Consider the following 18,927-nt stretch of genomic DNA (forward strand, 5'->3'; position numbering starts at 1 on the left):
TGACACCAGTGACATGGGGAGTGCTGGTGACACTGTGGGGGCATTGGTGACACTGGGGGGACACTGGTGACACTGTGGGGGCATTGGTGACACCGGTGACACCGGGGGCACTGGTGACACCGGGAGCAGTGGTGACACTGGGAGGGCATTGGTGACACCGGTGACACCGGTGACACTGGGGAGGCGCTGGTGATACTGAGGGCACAGTGGGGGCGCTGGTGACCCCGGTGACCCCGGGCGCGCTGTGACCCCGCGGTGCCGCCCCCTGCACCCCGCGGTGCCGCCGGCAGGGGGCGCTCCCGCGGCCCCGCCCCGCCCCGCCGGCTCTCGGCCGTTTCCATCCCACAATTCCCCGCGGCCCCGCGGCGCTCTGGCCCCGCTCTCGCGCTCTCTGTGTCCCCGCGCCGTTCGCCAATGGCAGCGGGCACCGCTCGCCTTCCCGGCTTGCCCCGCGGCGCCCCAACATGGCGGCTCCCATGGCCGCGGCCGCCGCCCGGGCCGCGCTCCGGGCCGCTGGTGCCGCCGCGGCGGGGCCGCTCTGGCCGCGAGCGGGTGCGCTGGGGCCGCGGGGGAGCTCTGGGGGCGGCTGGATGCGGGACGTGGCGGGCGGGGCGCCGGGGCCGGCCGAGAGGCCTGGTGGTGGGGTGAGCGCTGCGTGGGGAGGGGGAAGCCCACGCGAGCTTGGTGTGTTTTAGGGACATTTTTGATATATTCGATGTTTTCTTCCAGCTCGCCTCCCGGGGAGCCGCTGGAACGGGAGCAGCTCGGTGCTGGGGAGGATCCTGAGCGTTCCCAGCCGCTGGAATGGGAGCAGCTCGGCCCTGGGCAGCCTCCTGGGCATCCCTGCTGAGGCCCCTCCTGCCGCTGTGGGCCAGCACCCGCCGCCCGTGGCCACCGACAAAGGTGAGTGGTGACAAAGGTGAGTGGTGGCAGCTGCCACCCCGCCCCAGGGCTGTCCTGACCCCCCGAGGGTTTGGCACCATCCAAACTCCTCTTTTCCCCGGCAGAGGAGCAGAAACGTCTCCTGGAGAATCGGCCCGACCAGCCCCCGCAGCCCAAGGTGCTGAGGATCGCCATCATCGGCGCTCCCAACGCCGGGAAATCCACGCTCTGCAACCAGCTCCTGGGAAGGAAGGTGAAGCTGGGGGGCAGATCAGGCTGTTTCCTGGGTTTTTTGGCTGTGTAAGGTGCTTAATTAATTTCCTGCAGGTTTTCCCAGTCTCCAAGAAGGTGCACACCACCCGCTGCAAGGCCCGGGGTGTCATCACACAGGAGGACACACAGCTGGTGAGTCCTGGAGCCCAAGGGCAGCATTTGCTCATCTGTGTCCCCTGGGATCACTTCTCATTGCACAAATACGGGGTTTTCCCCTGAGCTCTCACTGCTGGTAAAGTTGAAACCTTTGTTTTTCCTTTTCCTAGATCATTCTAGACACACCTGGCCTCACAAATCCCTTAAAAGCCAAAAGGTACCACCACTGAGGTGGGGAGGGGGGTGTGTGCTGCCTAGCAAGAGTAATAAAACAGGAATGTGATTTTCAGTGTGCAAAGTCTGTAAAATAGGAGTGAGCTGAATGCATGTTTTAGCCTTATTTTGCTTTCCAGTAATTTTTTTGTTGCAATTTCAGTAGCACACAGAGCCTGTCCCTTGAACCTTTTTGTGTGTGGTTCTGTGTATCTGCACATGACAAGGGATGTTACAATCCCTAAAGCAGCTTTGTGGCAGCTGGAATGAGGGAAAACACTGGTTTCCTTCTAGTTTGAGAGGGAGGAACACAATTATAATGAATTATATTCATTATAATTATTACATATTGTTATTACATATAATTATTACATACAATTATTATTCATTTGTATTTGTGTTTCAGGCATAATTTAGATGAAGCCATGCTGACAGACCCATGGGACAGCATGAAACATGCAGATTTAGGTGGGTTTTTGACTCTTTTTGCATCAAACCAAATCCTTTTCTGCCACACAAGTTCTCAGCTGTGGTATCTGGGTGTTTGCTGGCAGCACAGGCAGCCCAGGGAGTGTGAACAAGGAAGGAAGGGCAGAGAAAAGATCTGGAATATTGAGCTGAGGAGGGGATAAGAGCTGCCTGGTGCCAAGGGGAGGCACTTTGGGTTAATAACTGGGCTTGGATGTAGAGATTTAGCACGTGTGAAGTCATTAGGGTGACATGGCTAAGCTGCATTTTTAGTGTTTTCAGTAAAATCCTTCTTTTTGTGCCCTTCCTGAAGAGGGGAGTGACCATAGACTGTAAAGCTGCAAGTGAACATTCTGGAAAATGTGGATTCATCCTGTTTCCCTCCCTCTTTCCTGACAGTCCTGGTTCTGGTGGATGTGTCAGATCACTGGACAAGGAACTCTCTGAGCAAGGAGGTGCTCAGGTGCCTGTCTCAGTTCCCCCACATCCCCAGTGTGCTGGTCCTGAACAAGGTAAATCCTGCTTGTTCTTCTTCAGGCACCACCTGGCCTCAGCACTGATGGGTTTTTGGGTGTTAAAGGACACAGGTTCCCCCCTCTGCTCCAGAATATTGAGGAGTGTGTGTACCCATTAAAAGCAGGATCATCCCTGAATTCGTGCTGCTCTCTGGGGTTTAAATCCATCTGGGAAGAGGAGCCAGGTGAGCCAGGGAAATCTCAGCAGAGCTGACAGGTTCTCACTGCTTGGGCAAACTGTGCTGGCACTGCTGGCACAAAACTGTGCCAGTTTTGGCCTCTGGTCACAAAACTGCCCTGTCCTGTAGCTGCTGCTTCCCTGGCTGCTTTCCTCTGGCTCCTTCAGATGCAGGACCCAGCTGCCCACCTCATTTAGGATAAATCCTGACACCTCTCTCTCTCTGCCTTCAGGTGGATGTACTAAAGAAGAAGTTTCTCCTGCTGGAAATAGCAACTGACCTGACAGAGGGAATTGTAAATGGAAGGAAACTGGAAGTGAAATCTTCACCTAAACAGGATTCTCGTTCTTCAGTAAAGCTTCCCCTTCATCCCACTCAGGCTTCTCCACCTGAAAGCAAAGTCCCAGGGTCTCCTTTTGGGCAGGAAAAGAATCAGGCCCAGGAAGGCTCTGGTTTGGACAAGAGCAGTGATGTTGGGGGTGCTGGCACAGGGGAAGGGCTGGAGCACCATGGAGCCAAGGATCTAAAGGATATGAAAGGCTGGCCACACTTCCAGGAGATCTTCATGCTGGCAGCTCTGCGTGGGGAGGAGGTGGATACACTCAAGGTAACTCCAGTCTGAACTTGTGTCACACCTGGGGACTGGGGTGGGAGCCCAGCACTTCATACAGAGCCTCAGCTTCTGTTCCTGGCCTGGGTGGGGGAAAAGTGTCATGTGTCAATGTGGCATGTGTCCCTGCTGCACCTGCAGAGTTTTCTGTACAAAACTCTCACCTGGGGCTCTCCAAACAGCAGCTTGGAACAACAAGGAATCCACCCACAGCTGTCTCGCAGCTCCAGGGCTTCTGTGTGACACACAGCCCTAGGGAGGGGTGTCAGAGCTTCCCTTTCTCCTGTCCCTGCCCAAAACACCAAACCACTGCCCTGGTGCCAGGCCAGCAGCAGTGCCCTCCCTGCAGGAGGAGCACAGGGGTGGTGGCACTGTGTGGGTGACACTGGTGTGCTGTGCCCACAGAGGTACCTCCTGATGCAAGCCAAGCCAGGCCCTTGGGAATTCCACAGCGACGTCCTGACCAGCCAGTCACCTCAAGAGATCTGTGATAACATCATCAGGGAGAAGCTCCTGGAGTACCTGCCCCTGGAAGTGCCTTATGGAGTGACTCAGGTGGGAATGTGCCCAGGCAGACCCAGCCATGAGCTGTTTTATTGGGAATTTCGGGCTGTGTGATGAGAATCTTTGTTTGGATCTCTGGGATCTGCCAGGCCCTGTGGGGTGACTCAGGACTTGCACCTCAGGTGTGCTAAGACCCTTTCTGTGTGTGAAGGGGCCACCCTTGTGTGCTGGTGTGTCCAAGGGAGGGGTGCTGGGGGTTCCTGAGGGTTTTCCAGGATTGCTGAGTGCTCCATTGCTGTGGCAGGTAACAGATGTGTGGGAGGAAGGAGAATGTGGGGAGCTCCACATCGTGCAGAGCCTCCTGGTGCCAAGGGAGTCTCACAAGGTGAGTGAAGGAAGGAAGATGGGATGCTGGAGAGGGTGAAGGGAGGTTCCCCAAGTCCATCCTTGCTGTGCTCCCCTCTCCCTCTCTTTTGGGAAGAGCCATGTACCCAGTACTGGCAACTGTGTTGCCTCATGGTTTAATGCTGGAATTTCCCTCATTGCTTCTGTGGCTGCACGGTTCTCCTGGGTGAGTTTGATGATGTTTTCTCTCTGGGTTTTAACACAGAGGATGTTGATTGGAAGAGGAGGAAGGGTCATCAGCAGGATTGCTCAGGAGGCTGGCCAGGACCTGATGAACGCTTTCCTGTGTGAGGTCCGCCTGAAGCTCAAGGTGAAGGTGAAGGGTTGAGCACCTGGTGTGTTTTAACAGCCCTTGAACTCTCTGATCATGTGGAGAAACCAGTCCTGGGGGTATCCTAGCACCTTTGTTGAATCCAGAAATAGAGGATGATGGAGTTACTACTGTGGGCTGAAGTGGAATATGTTATTCTCTGGGGGAACGGCCCAAACTGAAATAAAATCTCCAGACCTTCTGTGGCATCTGGCCTGGGGACAGACACTGGAGAATCAGCTGCACCCATGATTCTGGTACTGCATTTCCAGAGCTGCCCCCCACTTCTTTTGAGCAGTGTCTCATGTCCTTGCTCTCAGGTGTTTGTACGTGGGAGTTCAGGAGCATCTGCTGCCTTGTGGCAAACAAAGGCTGGCAGTGAAGGATTATCAGAACATGTTTGTAATCCCTTCTGAAGGCTGAATCGTGATCACATAGGAGGATGAGGCCACCCCAGCCCAGCTGATGGCCTCGTGTTGACTTTTCTCCCTGCCCTGCTGAAGCTGGTGGGTGCAGGGAGTTGGTTTTAGGGGTTTGCTGGCAGCTGGAACATCTGTAATGCCTGACTGGCTTGTCTGTCATGCAAAACCAGCATGGACCCCCTCTTTAGGAGTTCAAGTAGTTTATTCTATCACTTGCTTCCAAGTCCTCACTCTTTGCACCAGGCTCACAGATACAAACACAGGAGCTGTTGCAGCTGAAGAAAACCCCAAAGTGGGAAGAGCAGCAGGTTCTGCGCTCAGGTGCAACAGGGAGCACCTGGCACCACATGTGTGTGCCTGGGCCTGGTGTTTGGGGCTTGTTTTGTCCCTTTGTCAGGTGTTTGGAGCAGTGGGTACCTTCCTGCCAGAAATCCAGGTAATCCAGTTATAAATTAACATCCCTGAGGGAAGAAAACCCCAGCAGGGAAGAGATTGGGAAGGGTCTGGAACCCAAACCTGCTCAGCCCCTTGTTCTTCTCTGGTGCACTGTGGAAGAGATGTTTTACCCTTCTGCTGAAGAATTCTATCTGGAATGTGAGATAACTGAAAACTGGGTTGGAAACCTGCACAGAGTGTCCTTTCTTGTTCCCCAGGAGCAGGGGCTGCTGTGGTCCCTTGAATGCTGCTGTCCAACTTTTGTATTTCCCTTGCAATAAAATCAGGTCCCAGCACAAGTGATTGTTCTCTCCTTTATTCCTCACTGGCAGCCTGACCTCACAGCCATCACCTTCCCTCTGGTTTATTCCAGCTCAAACCAGGGCACTTTCATGTCATTCCTCCATCCCAGCTGAGCTTAGATCCCGTTTTCTGAGCTGTGACTTGTTGAAGGTTGCACCTTTTGGGGGGAAGAGCTGGGTAGGCAGGGTTGGAGGTGTCTCATGGGATGGGGCACAAGGGGAAGCTGTCCCCTCTGTGTGGCCGAGTCAGGGGAGGGGTCAGGGTCACCCTGTGCTGCCCAGAGCTTCATCCCAGGCTGCTTCCAGGGATGGAGCCAAGTGCCCACAGCAACAGCCACTCCTGGGGACAGTGGAAATGCTCTTGGCATGGCAAGGGGTGAGTGTCTCACCTTCCTGACCTGCAGCTCCTTAACGAGCTTTGAGAATTAGGTTAATTAATTATCCCATTGCAAGCCCATCACAGGGGTGCAAATCCTCACTTCCCTGTGGGGAAAATATTGCCCCAAGGACTGACCCCAGCTGTGGGGGAAGGTGTCTGTCGAGACCTCGGTGAGGGCAGCACTGGAGCTGCGGCAGAGCCACCTCTGTGTCCCCTTCCTGACCCACCTGCATCTCCCTGTCCCCTCTGTGCCATGTTCCTTCATGTCCTCCCTGTGCCCCTGCCATGACCCCCTGTCCTCCCTATGTCCTCACCGTGTCCCTCCCTGTTCCCCACATGTCCTCTTCACATTATCCCTCTGTTCCTCATGCCCTCCCTTCATGTCCCCGCCATGTCCACCAGTGTGTCCCTGCCCTGCCCCTCCCTCATACCCCCAATGTCCCCCAGTGTGTCCCTGCCATGTCCCCCCATGTCCCCGCTGTTCTCTGCAGTACCCCCGGTTACCGGCAGGGGGCGGCGCGGCGCTGCCCCCCCCTATTCCCCCCTCCCCTCCCTCGCTCCCGTGGCCGCGGGGCCGCGCGTGCGCGGGGCGGGGCGGGCGGCGCGCGGGCCGCGCGTGCGCGGGGGCGGCTGCGCAGCCAGCACGGCCGGGGCGGGCGGCGGCGGCGGCGGCGGGGCCGGGCGGGCACAGCGGCGGCGGCGCCATGAGGCCCGGGCAGGGGCACCGAGAGTAAGTGCGGCACACGGCGGGAGCGAGGGCGCGGCCCCACCGTCACCTCCTCCTCATCATCATCATCATCCCCCTACTCACAGCGCGCGGCGGGACCGCCGCGGTTCATACCCCCCCCCCCCCCCCCACCACCACCATTGTCCTTCCCGGGTGTCCCCTCCCCCCGGCCGCTGAGGCAGCCCCGGTGTGCCGACCCGCCCCCTGTCGCGACACACGCCGCCTGTCGCGACACTCACTCCCAGCCCGCCTCGTCGGGCTCTTCCCCCGCTCAGCGCGGAGCTCCCAGGGCCCCCGGTAGCCCCGGCGCCCTCGTTACCTGTCCCCGGTACCGCGCACACGGCCCCGGATCGCGATAGTGCGGCAGCTATCGCGACAGGAGTGCCGTCAGGGGGAAGGGGGGATTGCGGTCGCAGTGCGAGCACATCCTTTGTGTGATTCTTTCCCAAGAAAAGTGTCTTTTTGCGAGAGACTCGTGGGCTGGTTTGGGCTGGAAGGGACCTCCAAGCCCATCTTTGCCACGGGCAGGGAACAGGTATCGCCAATAAATCATCCGCCGTTTTTATTCCCCACCAACCGATTTTCAAGTGCCTGAAGAAGAAGAAGAAGAAGAAAACTGCAGAGCTGGACTCCAGTTCTCAGTGCACTCGTGCAGCAAAGTGCTGAGATGGTTTTGGTTCTGCAGCGTGTGAACCTCCCCGACCAACACCTGCGAGGGCTCACAGACGTCTCTCACCCTCCCCTGGTAGCTCTAGGTACAAGTTTAGGATAAATCACAGATGCAGGTTGATAAGTTCAACCAGAATTTGTTCTGCTCGCTTCTTCCTGCAGTCCTATATTTTTCCCTAGTCGCATTCTCAAGAAAATACAAGTTTTTCTGGAAAACTTTTTTGCAGCAATACTTTTTTTCCTCCTTATTGCACGAACCCGGTTCTTTGTTGCTCCGGTCGCTGCGGGAGAGGAGGGAGCTGGGAGCTCTCAGGAGATAAGGTTGGGTTCCTAAGTGATGTCATTTGTGCTGGAGCAACGGTGGTGACTTTGTGATGGAATAAATCCTCCTGGACGTGTTGGGGCTTTGTGATTGTGTGTGTGTGTGCGCTGTGGAAACTTCGTCTGATTCAGCAGCCGGCTGAGAAAATTCTGTGCTCCACAGGCAGTGAGGGAATAGAGTGATGAGAGTTGCATTTTCCTTTCAGCCTCTTCATCTCTGATCAGGGCTTTTTAAGAATTTGAACTTGTTAGAATCTGTTGATTTAAGTGGGTGCATAAAGCAGTGGGGAAAGATGCTGTTCAAGGGTCTTACAGGTGTTGGAGGTGGGGAGAGCAGAGTTTTGCAGCCAGCAGCAGAGTGAAGGATTCAGGGAGAGCTTTTAGGGGGTCTGGTGTCCTATAAAGCCAGTCCAGAGGGTCTGGAAACTTGGAGAGGAAAAGCAGTGATAACAGAAAGCAAGCTTAAAGCAAATGCATTCACTATTAATTTTCAGCAGAGGAATATTTGGATCAAAAGCAAGTAAGAGTCAGAGGGTAAGGTTTGCAATTAACACAGGATCTAAACTTTCATGGAGAAATGCTTCCATAAAAGAAAGGCTATTTGTTTTCCAAATGATATTTACCCTGGGTAGAATTTCTGAGGTGAAGAAAGGAGAATTGCCCCTTGTCTGGGGGAGCACAGGTCGAGCAGGAGCTGGAAGAGGAGTTGATGAATTGGCTGTAATTCGCAGGCATCGCTTCAAATATTTTCAATATTTCTCAACTATTTTAAGAAGCTGTATTGAATTCCAGCCCAAGCAGCCTGATAGTCTGGAGAGAGGAAGGATGCGTATTGCTGGAGCAAGAATTAAGCAAAAATAGATAAATCTGACATAATGGATGACAAGGGAAAGCTGATTGCTGAAAGATGCTGGCATGCTCTATTTTTGCATGCTTGGCATATATTCTGTTGTGTTACATGGCTTTTGAAGTGTAAAAAAAAAAGAAAGAAATCTCATTTTGTGCTGAGATAAAAGAAAAAGCAGGTGCTTAAATTCTGTTAAGGATCAGCTTTGATACTGACATGAAGTAGTGACCTCGCTTGCATTTACCCCCCTGTCATTTTGTGAACTTCTCAATTGAATAAATAATTCACTTAGCACCAAATAAATGCCATTTAATAAGATGGTATTTTTGATCCCCCTTTCACTTCACATTGCAAACAGTTTCACACGTTTTCAGCTTGAGCACAGCCTGGGGTGCTATTTCTGTTAATAGCATTAAAAATATGTTGGAGAATGTCCACATAGTATTGTTTTTTCTCCAAATGTGAAATTAAGGAATCGTTGTGTTCTCTGCAGCTTGGATATTTGCCTTCATTTAAGCCTTATTTGTATTTGTTTCAAGTTGTCCTCTGATAGATAAGCTTTTGTATCTATGCTTGCTTCTGGGAATGGTTGCCAGATCAAGAGAAGTAAGGATTTTTGTCAAGGACTGAAGTATCTATCTCTATTTCCCAGAAGCTCATGCAATGTGCAGGAGCCTCAGCTTGTGTCCTGTGCTGCACTTGCTGAAATGCCTGGATGTGGGATAGAAACTTTTATCAGTGCTTCCAGTGCAATGTTTTACTTTTTCACATTGGTTTGTCCATTCATTTTTACTCTTCTTCATTTTTGACCGTGACTTGGTACTGGCCAGCACACAGAGATGGGGAGAGGAGGAAATAGAAAGTTTTGCCCTGGCTGGCCTCACCCCGAAAACCTCCATCACCAAAACCTTTCATATCCTGTATATTCCTGGCTCACTCATCTTTGGTGAGGCAACAGTGAGATGAGAGTCACAGATTTATGAAGTGACTTGCAGGATTCTGGGATTTATGGAGTTGCTAAATACACCACCCAGACACAGCCACAGCCTGATTTGTTTGAGTTATTTAACAGATGATCAGCACTTTTAAAGAATTGCTTTAAGAACATGCAGCTCACTGAAATGCTACACCCAGCAGGTGAGTAACAGGTCACTCTGTTGTGGAGTAGTACACTCACTCTTCAGAGGCTGGCTTTGGGGTAAGATGCCCCTGAGGATGAGTAAAAATTTCACAATTTTCTGCATCTGTAATGAGTCTATCACCCCACCCTTTCCAATTTTCAGCATTTGAGATGTTTAAACAGTTTAAAACGTTCTCAAACTAGGAAGTGAAGTGAGTAACTGAATTTTTTATTCCTTGTGTGGTATGCCACATTCCCATTTTCCCATTGTATTTTGTGACTTGTATTGAAATCTTTTACCACACAGATCTTGGAGCAATTTTTTCTTTTAATTACAGATTGTTACTTTGACTGTGAATGCTAAAATGAGTTTGTCACATTATTAATCTTTCTACTTTCAAGAAATAAAAGCTTTCCAAATACTGATTGAGGAACAGAGCTCCTGAACAGGCATTCTGCTGGCTGACATCCAGAAAAGTTGTTCTGAACTTTACCCAGAGATATTTTTCCAAGGGGTTGTAATCTTTCAAAAGCTGATTTTACTGTCCAAGCAGGGCATATAGCTTGGCCTATACCAGGAGCTGACAGAGACCTCTATGTTCATCTACTGCTGGTTCCTGTGTTTTTAGTAATTTGATTTAAATGAACATTTTAAAAGCCAGCAGCTGTAGCTTATGGCTGATCCAACCTCAGAGAACCCTGTAGGTCCCTTTTCCGTACTTCAGCACATTCTGTCTGGGTGTCTCTCCACACCTCCCCACTCGTTTTGTATTTGTTCTGTGTTTGCTATAATTATTCCCCCATTGTGCTTCAGAATTATTCTTGGTTTATGTATATTCCCATTGCTTAACTTGTTTATGCTGTGTGTGAAGGTTAGTCCAAGTTTCCAGGGTTTATGAGGAAAATGGTGATATTTCATTCTTGGAATAATTTCTCAGGAATGCAGTTTGGCTGCAGCTTGGATTTGGTAGTGAATAGTGGGGGTGTAACACTGGGGGATGAAAACTGGGAAAGATTTTTCATGTGAGTTCCCAAGTCCCGTGCAGGGATTCTGGAGTGCTTGGAATGTGTGGAGCACTGGGTTGTTGATGTATTTAGAGATAAGTGAATTGTTCCAGGCTTTTAAATAGATGCATTGATGGGTGTACTAGGGGGAAATGCTGTAGAAAACAGGTTCTCTGTGAAAGCAACACATCTGAGACAAACCTTTAAGTAAATTCTGCTGAATTAGGTGACAAACCCTGCCTGCAGCAGGTGTGGGTCCTGTAGGATCTTCAGTGGGCAAGGAGTGCTAACATTTAATTTCTTACGGTGTCTGTAGTAAAGGTGATGCAGAAAAGGTGAACCATGAAAGTGCAGCTATTTTTAGTTTTAAAGAAAAAAAAAAAGGCAGTCAGAAAATGATCTACTAAGTGATACATTGCTGACGTCTGTAGTGCAGCCAACCCAATTAAGGTGCCATATATTGTTTCCAGCAGGGTTCTGATTGTTTCTAATTTGGGAACCACGCGAGAGCAATGGAAATAGGTGAAACGCCGTGCTCTGCTCTGCAGAGTGATCTAGCATCCAGTTTCTCTGTAATTTCCCTCCTCATCCTGGGACAATCTCCCTGGCCTGGATAAGGTGGGAGCCAGACATGCAAAAAAAACCCAAAAAACAAACAGCTCCTGCGTATTTTTGTTGGTAAAATATCCCATAAGTCAGTGCTAAACACTGTGGATTATTTTCTCATTTCCTGGCCCCTGCATATCCTTTGCTGTATCCTGCTGTCCCTCTGCTTGCCTTCATGTTGTTAAACTTGGAGTGTGCATGTTGGAGGATGTGTGTCTCACAGTCCTGCCCTTTCCTGTGGCTGTCCCTTGCCACTCATTTTGTTCCTCTCTGTAGAGGAACAGTTGCTGCACGGAAAACACTTTCAAAAATACTGCAAGGTGACTGTCTTGAGCCAATACCACGTATATCTATGTATATATGTATAGATCTAGTTTAAATTCTGCTGGAAGGAAATCTTTGTACGAACCTTTTTCAAAAAATTATGCAGATGCTCCCACTCTCCGGAGTAAACTTCCTCCTCTGCTTATCTTTTTTTAAACCTGGAATGAAAAACAGCTTGTCTTCTTAACATCTGGAAAAGGGAGCCCTTCATGCCTACTTTATATTCTTTTATCCAGCATTGTTCTTCATTCATCCTTCTGTTCTGGCACTGGTTTTCTTAACTTGTTGTCTTCTAAGCTGGAGGAATGTCATGTGCTTTGGCTTTGTTGTGGACAGGGAAAATTAGGGATTTGCTTGCCCTTCACTTCCAGCTCATCAATGTGTTCTGGTTCTGGGTTGGTTTTTATTTTCTTCAGCTACAGCAAAGCCCTCAGCTTTTGCCTGGAATGGGTGGTGTGTTCCTGGAGCTGGTAATTCGTGCATCCCTTGACTTTAAATTGTTCACAGCTCTGCTGAGCATTTGTGAATGAGTGTGGAGGAAAATCAATACATGAAAAAGCCAGAGTAGGGGAGGAAAAGAGCTCTTCCAGCACCTTTTCCTGGTCACACCATTACCTGATTTAGTTTTTGTGTCTGTGAACTCTTTAGTGTTTAAATTTAGAAATGGATTGTTTTGGAACAAGTCACTTTTAAGATCGTTTCCAGGAGATTTGTGTGTTATTTAATCCCATTCAGGTTTGCTGCTCTCTGATCTGCTTGTTCTGCAAGACTTCAGGTTCCCTATTTCCCTGTACTTCTCCCACTATATTCTACAAATCTGTTGGGGTTTTTTTCCAGTCAAAACTGCAGCAGCATTTATGAATCCTTTTATAACTTTTCTATTCCCTGTTTGTATTCATTGACAAAGTGGTGTTTCTTATAATAACCTGAAGGTTTAAAAAATGTCACTTTATTGTCTCTGAAGGATCTCATTAGTGATTATTATTCAAATACTCTAGAAATTGCATGTGTGTACTTTAAAAATTAGCCTGAATAATATATTTAGTATTTCTGCTGTATATTCTCTTATGTTTACTATTAATTTCCAACGCTGCTTAGTTTAATATTTCAGGACATCTTTTTACTTAGAGCTTATCAATGAGTCAAGTTGCTGATGAAGAACAAAAAGAAATTCTTCTCAGAATGTGATAGTCCAACATAACATCTCAACCACTTGAATTTAAGTTGAGACAGGAAAGAATTAAGATTTTTCCATACTTCCATCTAGTGTGCACGAGGGAAATTGCATCCATGGCTAAAATCCCTGCCTAGCAGTTCCAGTTGGGCAAGGATCATCATCCACTGGTCTTTGTTAAGCAGTTACTGCTGATGAACTGACAGGTTTGAGATCAGAGTATTTATGTGGTGGTACCTTTGTGATGTCCATAAAATGGTGACATGTGAAGTTTGAGAAAAAATCGCCTTTCACCATGTGGTGTTCGTGCTCTCCTTCACTGTGTTCTGCTCTATTTACTTGTCACTCGTGCTAGGATTTCAGCTGCTTGATTTATGAATTATTGCTATTGAAATAAAATTAAAGTGGCTGTTCAGTTATTTAAGAGCCAATTAAATCTGATTTTATTCTGATGTAACATTTCCAGTGAAAGGGCATAAAACGCAGTCTGTGGGGGAAAGTTAGATCTAAAAATGGTTAGTGTTTATTTTTTATAATCTGTCCTTTCAACAGCTTGGCTTGGCAAATAAAATCCTTTGCAATCTCACAGCAGTGACTGCAGATGTTAGAAGTTGCTCTGTATAAGAAAATAAAACAGGTTTGGTGCTTTCAGTGATCCTGTATAAACCTTTAGCTGTGGCTGCTGGTTGGAGAATGTATCCAGCCAGGGGAGAGGAATTTGCAAAGCTTTTGGAGAATATAATTTATTTACCAGCCTTTGGTGACTTTGAAAGGTAGAAACAAAGGGTCTTTTGGGACAAACGTTTCTCAAATCATGGGCTGTGCTGTCCTGAGGTATCAATGTTAGAATTAGTTGAGTTTCCAGTATCAGATTGTGCTAATTACTGCGAGGTCCCTGCTCACAGGGGACACTCAGGACGAGATGCTTGGAGAAGTGCAGCCCAAGAACCTCATTCATGCATGGATAGAGATGGGCCACAAGTGTTGTATTGGAGAGCCAAATTCACTCTTGAAAATCTGCTGGGGCATGGACACTCTAAAAAACTGAAGTCACCAGAAAATATCCTGCCAAGACTTGTAGTCCTGAATTTAAATAGCAATAAATACAGCAAGTGGAGAATGAGCAGGTACTTTTCATTACATGTGGCAATTAAAATGTGTCTCTTGGTAGTGGTGTTTCATACTAGGGGAAATGACAGTGCAAATCCCAGTTTTATTCTGACAATTTCACGCTGTACATGATATCTTCTGTGGGCATGGAGGGTGCTGGCTGAGCCTGTTTCAATATGAAGAGCCTGGTTTGCCTTATTTTTTTTTATTAAAAATAAATCATATTGATGTGGATGTAATTTTATTTGTGACTAGACAAGCCTGCACTAGCCAGCTCTCAGGTTTGTGGCGTCTGTCTCCAACAAGATCATAGATATGGAGAAAATGATTTATTTTAGTATCCAATGCTCAGATAAAACTCTGGTTTTGTGCAGATGGCACTGAAAGGATAACGCATAGCTCGGACAAATTTGTATAAACCACCGTGTATTTCTACTAGAATCCAAATCTCTAGTACATCAGTAATATTTAGGTTCATATTTTTGTAACCTAGTTTTTTTGGGGTTTTTTTTTTGGTTTTTTGTTGGTTTTTTTTTTGGTGCATATTAATTAATTGCTGAGTGTAGAGATTGGTGGGGATGGTGTGCTCTGGTCTGGCTGCTCTGTGCATCTTGGAGGGTTCTTCCAGCTGCCCAGCCTGGCACTCTGCAGAGCTGTTGGGAATTGTCTGGTTGATCTTGGAGAATGCTTTGGGGTTTTGGAATGGAAAGTGTGTAAGAGTGTGAGGGTGCTCAGCTTTTTGGAGATGGCCCAGGTGTTTGGGAGGGACCTGCTCCTCCCTCAAAGGCTTTTATAAAACACTTTAGTAGAGCACAATCAAATTCTGATAGCGGCACTAATTCTAAATAAGTGTTTGCTAAACAACGTTAATGGATTTAAAATGTTTTTAGGAATAGTTATTAGTCCTTCAGTCTCGTATGGTGAAGGGAGTTTTGTCTCGATGGGGGGCTGCCATTTTAATGCTTCCTGGCAGGAGGCCTATTTTGATCATGCAAATTAGGTTGGAAAAAGTAGGCTAAGCCATTAAAAAGTAGGAGAGATCATAAAATTTTAAATTTTTAAGGTGACTGTTTTTCTAATTATTAACATTTTCTGTTATCATCGTTCACATATGTCACTTCATTTCCCTTAATTCTCGTGTCCTCATCCCTTAACTCTGACAGCCTCAATGCTGGTTGCTCTTGCATCCACCACTCCAAATGGAAGCCTCAGTCCATTGGCTATTTTATTCCCAGCAAGGTGCTTGGAAATATTGCCACGTGGTGTGTTTTGCTGTATAATTAGAAATGCAGATATGGTCTTTTTACTTGCACCCATGGTTAATTTTTTCCCATTCCGTTAACATTAATAGGGACTGAAGGTTAAGCTTACGTAAACTCCAGTTATTTGCAGGGTTCTTGTTGGCAATGGAATTCATTCTGGGAAGTGGGAAAGGGGCACATGGGTGAGGATTGGAGGCAATGCCCAAAGAGGGCTGATCTCAGGTGGGAAGGCACCAGGGTTTTCACCAGGATCTCATCAGGGTTTCGTCTTCCCCACCAGTGTCTGGGCAGAACAGGGTGACACAGCACTGATGGAACACAGGGTCCCTCTGGGAGTGTGGGGAAGAGCCCCCAGTTCCCTCCAGGAGCCACCTGGATCCTGCAGGAGCTCTGCAGCCCATCCCTCACATCCTGCTCCTCTGGGCAACCAGTGCGTCAGCAGAATAACTGCCTTGGTGCCCATAGGCTTGCAAGCTTCATTTAATCCTATTAATTTTTAATAGAAAATTAATATTAAGCCAGCATACTTTGAACATGGCTTTGCCTGTGCTCAGAAAGACCCTCAGCTCACGTTTGCTTTGGAGTGTTGGATCCTGCAGGAACAAGACCCTCCTGGAGCAGTTTGGGGCTAGGAGCAGAGGGATGCTGTCCCCTTCAGCAGGTCCAGTAGCAGTGCCACGTTCCACCTCAGTGATCACAAATGTTGTTTGGATTTCAAATCTCTCTCTCCAGAAGGGGTGTTGGGTGTGCCATGCATGGATAAACTGAGAGGAACTGGGCATTTCCAGCTCAAAATGTGCAGCAAATGTATTTGTGTCAATTTTCACTGCGCTGACCCGACCGGAGGCTGATGGGAACTGCCATCAGTTGGGTGTCAATTTTTCAGGGACTTCAGTAAATACTAATCTATGCAATTTAGGGGTGATGTTGTGCAAAAAAAAAAAAAGCATATTTTTAATTGCCATTTTCAGCTTTGCTGCAGTTGATGTTCTGCAGCCTCCAGAACAGTAAACTCAAAACAGGAAGGTCGACTCTTGGAGCTGATGGTATCTTTGCCCTTAAGAGAGATTCTGGGAAAGTAAGCTGCATTCCTTAGCTCTTGCAACCCTTTTTAATTGTTTTTTCTCACAACCTTAGCCTGATCTTATCACCCAAGTAATTGTTGCATCATATTTGCTTTATTGTCCCTGCTGGGATGCCAGATAATTGCTTTATACCTTTTAATGGAAAGTGTTTGGGAAGCCTTTTACCTCGGGGACATAGATGAGCGGTGCTGCAACTATTGCAACAGTTGCATTTATCCCATTTTTCTGAAGCTGGATGGGAATCCAGCAGGAGAAGGCTTGGGTGGCTGGCACCTTCTCTGGAATTGAGTAGCAGCCATAAAGTTACTTGGTGTTTTAAACCCCATCATAAAAGTAAAGCTGCCAGCTCTGCTGTGCCTTGTGTTTGGGTACATCTTATCTGCGGGAATATTCAGCCAGACTTTCCCTTATGAAGTAGTATTGTAGGGTATTAATTATTCATAGTCAGTTTAATTCTTCTTTCTTGCATATTTAATTGTAATAGCATGCTGTATGTCACAGTGATTTCCCAGAAGAACTGTACACCAAAGGCAAACCATTCAGGTATATAGTCTTAAATACATCCGTGCTAATCTTTGTTGTTTAATTTTGGAGCAGAATGGGATATTATCAGATGTTTCTTGCATGGAAACAATTATGCAAAATCATGATTTCACTTAATCTTTTCAGCTGAAATTTTCGAGCTGAAATAGCTGGTTTGATTTCCACTGATGACGTTTGCGTTGTCTTGCTTATTTTATGAGGAAAAAAAGGCTTAATGGGAGGGAGGACGTGACTTTTGTTTTCTTCTCTGCAGAGGGGGAGCCTTTATCAAAGACTTTGGAAGTGTCTATCGATTCCTTGCAGAAGATGAAGGAAGGGAATAAGATTTTTATTGAGTTTTTTTCAGTGATCAGAATAGCAATGCCAAATGCTTGTGTGATTAAGATTTTTTTCAAACTTTTTTTTTTTTTTTAACGACTGTGATGGGCTCTTAGTGCTTGATGTGAGAAAATATTGGAGGCACAGGAACTGCAAATGCATTCACAATTTGATTTGCATTACCCTCCTTGCAGAGCTGTTTCTCGCTTGTAAGACACTTGGTAAAGCCAAATCCCTCGTGTTTGGAGAGCAGGATTGTTCTCGGAGATTTACCGTAGGAGTTTAAACTTCTGAAAAATCTGTTTACAATGTGTCTGAACTGGAGCATAGAGGACACAGTAGAGACTGTTATCTGTTTACTGCTCAGATAAGGAGGTGGAATAGATTGCTGGCCTGTTTCTGAACTCTGCTTAATGAATGGTTGCTAGGCAAATTGCATCTCAATCAGCTTAATCCTCAAGATGTCATTTACAGGTCTGCTCTTTGTGAGGGCCAGAACCGTGCGCTTTCAAACTGCACAGGCCAGAAATTGCTAGCAAAGCAGCTTAGAATAGCTTGTTCAAAAATTCAGTGTACATGTGCTGCTGAGCTGCCCAATTTAAAGTGCCTGTTGTCGCAGGGCCGTCACTGCCTGGCCATGCGCGAGATGAGGCGTGCGGTGATAGACAGGAGGCAGCAGCATCCTTAGCACCGTTTCTGGATCAGCACAGCCCACACCACCACGTTTTGGCACTGGATTAACGTGAAAGAAAAGCGTTTCTAAATGGGGACCGCACTGCTGACGTGATGAAAGGTATTTCTGCTTTGGCTGAGTTCGCTCGGAGCCGGGTGTAATGTTGGGGTGCGTACATGGGACACGGTTAACAGGTGGGAACAGGAGCTGGTGTCACCTGGCACGGGACAGGGAGCTGGGGCTGGCCTTGGTGAGAGAGCTGTAGTCAGGAGAGGGCACAGGCTGGTTGTGGGAAAGCTCCACGCTGCCTCTGGAACGTTGGACTTTCTCCTGCGGCGTCAGGCGAGAGCCAATTAATGGCATATGCTGGCATGTGGGATGCCCACATACATTAGGCTCATGGTTTAGTCCAAAGGAAAAAGTTTCCTAATATAGTTAAGCTTTAACAGTCCCTTTGTAAAGAAAGATAACAAGATACTGGTTTTATTGGTTTCCCATGACAGCAATTAATCTTGTTGCGGGCAGTGCATTGTTCTTTGCATGGCTACACCTTCCTTTCCTTTGAAATACATCCTCTGAGTGCTGTGTGTCATGACACCGAACACTCTAAAGGCAAACTGGAAAAGGCTGGACTTGTTGAATACAAAAGGCAATTTACAACTGCTCATGGTCACCTCGTGCTGATATGAAATGTCCTTCACATGACACGGTTATTAAAGATACAGGTGTGAGCATACTGAGTGAACTTCGCAGTACTTGCATAGTTGGGGTGTGTGCAGCTTTTGTTTTATTCAAAAATACTGGGTTGGTTTTTTTTTTTAGGAAAAGATGGCATTAAAGCATTGAGAGCCTCTCCAAATAAAACATAAATAAAATATTCCACCTCAGTCACAGGCAAAATGACAGTGGTGCTTGCATCTTTACACTGTGGATGGGAAGAGGGCTGTCGAACAGAAGACTTTGTGATCAGAGAGTGCTTTTCATGCAAATGAAGATTTTTATTACGTGCTGCTGAATCAGGGGCTTGTGTAGCGAGAACAGCACAGAAGTGATAAGATCACTTTGTCATAGCTTGAAATTTTGCCCAGCGTGTCTTTCAGATTGCTGAAACGAGCAAGAAACACTCTTATTAAGGGCACAGCAGTAACTG

The 18,927-nt window shown here is 47.7% G+C and overlaps 2 protein-coding genes across 6 annotated transcripts in view; both read left to right on the forward strand.

Annotated features, from left to right (window-relative positions):
* Positions 1 to 392: 392 nt before the first annotated feature.
* ERAL1 (Era like 12S mitochondrial rRNA chaperone 1) lies at positions 393 to 5,611 on the forward strand. Of its 2 annotated transcripts, XM_054647151.2 has the most exons (11): positions 393 to 552; positions 730 to 903; positions 1,008 to 1,135; positions 1,210 to 1,287; positions 1,422 to 1,468; positions 1,871 to 1,932; positions 2,332 to 2,444; positions 2,859 to 3,233; positions 3,642 to 3,791; positions 4,045 to 4,125; positions 4,351 to 5,611. In XM_054647151.2, the coding sequence occupies exons 1-11, from the start codon at positions 465 to 467 to the stop codon at positions 4,471 to 4,473; spliced, it is 1,419 nt and encodes a 472-aa protein (XP_054503126.2). In that variant the 5' UTR covers positions 393 to 464; the 3' UTR covers positions 4,474 to 5,611. The 2 variants fall into 2 exon arrangements, with proteins under 2 accessions (XP_054503126.2, XP_077044871.1); XM_077188756.1 differs by lacking the exon at positions 1,422 to 1,468 and having other exon boundaries at positions 1,220 to 1,287.
* Positions 5,612 to 6,615: 1,004 nt separating this feature from the next.
* Positions 6,616 to 18,927, forward strand: part of FAM222B (family with sequence similarity 222 member B) — a 36,378-nt gene continuing 24,066 nt past the window's right edge. The window contains exons 1-2 of one of the 4 annotated variants that reach the window (XM_077188663.1): positions 6,650 to 6,723; positions 17,724 to 17,897. Coding sequence is in view for 1 of the 4 variants with exons in the window: in XM_077188664.1 (XP_077044779.1) it covers positions 17,891 to 17,897 (7 nt within the window). In the remaining 3 variants the exon portion in view is untranslated. Of the gene's footprint in view, positions 6,724 to 17,723; positions 17,898 to 18,927 lie in introns of all 4 variants that reach the window. The other 3 variants (XM_077188664.1, XM_054646802.2, XM_054646799.2) reach the window with 3 other exon arrangements.

Source organism: Agelaius phoeniceus, chromosome 20, assembly GCF_051311805.1.
Source record: "Agelaius phoeniceus isolate bAgePho1 chromosome 20, bAgePho1.hap1, whole genome shotgun sequence".
In the NCBI taxonomy this organism is placed as follows: Eukaryota; Metazoa; Chordata; class Aves; order Passeriformes; family Icteridae; genus Agelaius; species Agelaius phoeniceus.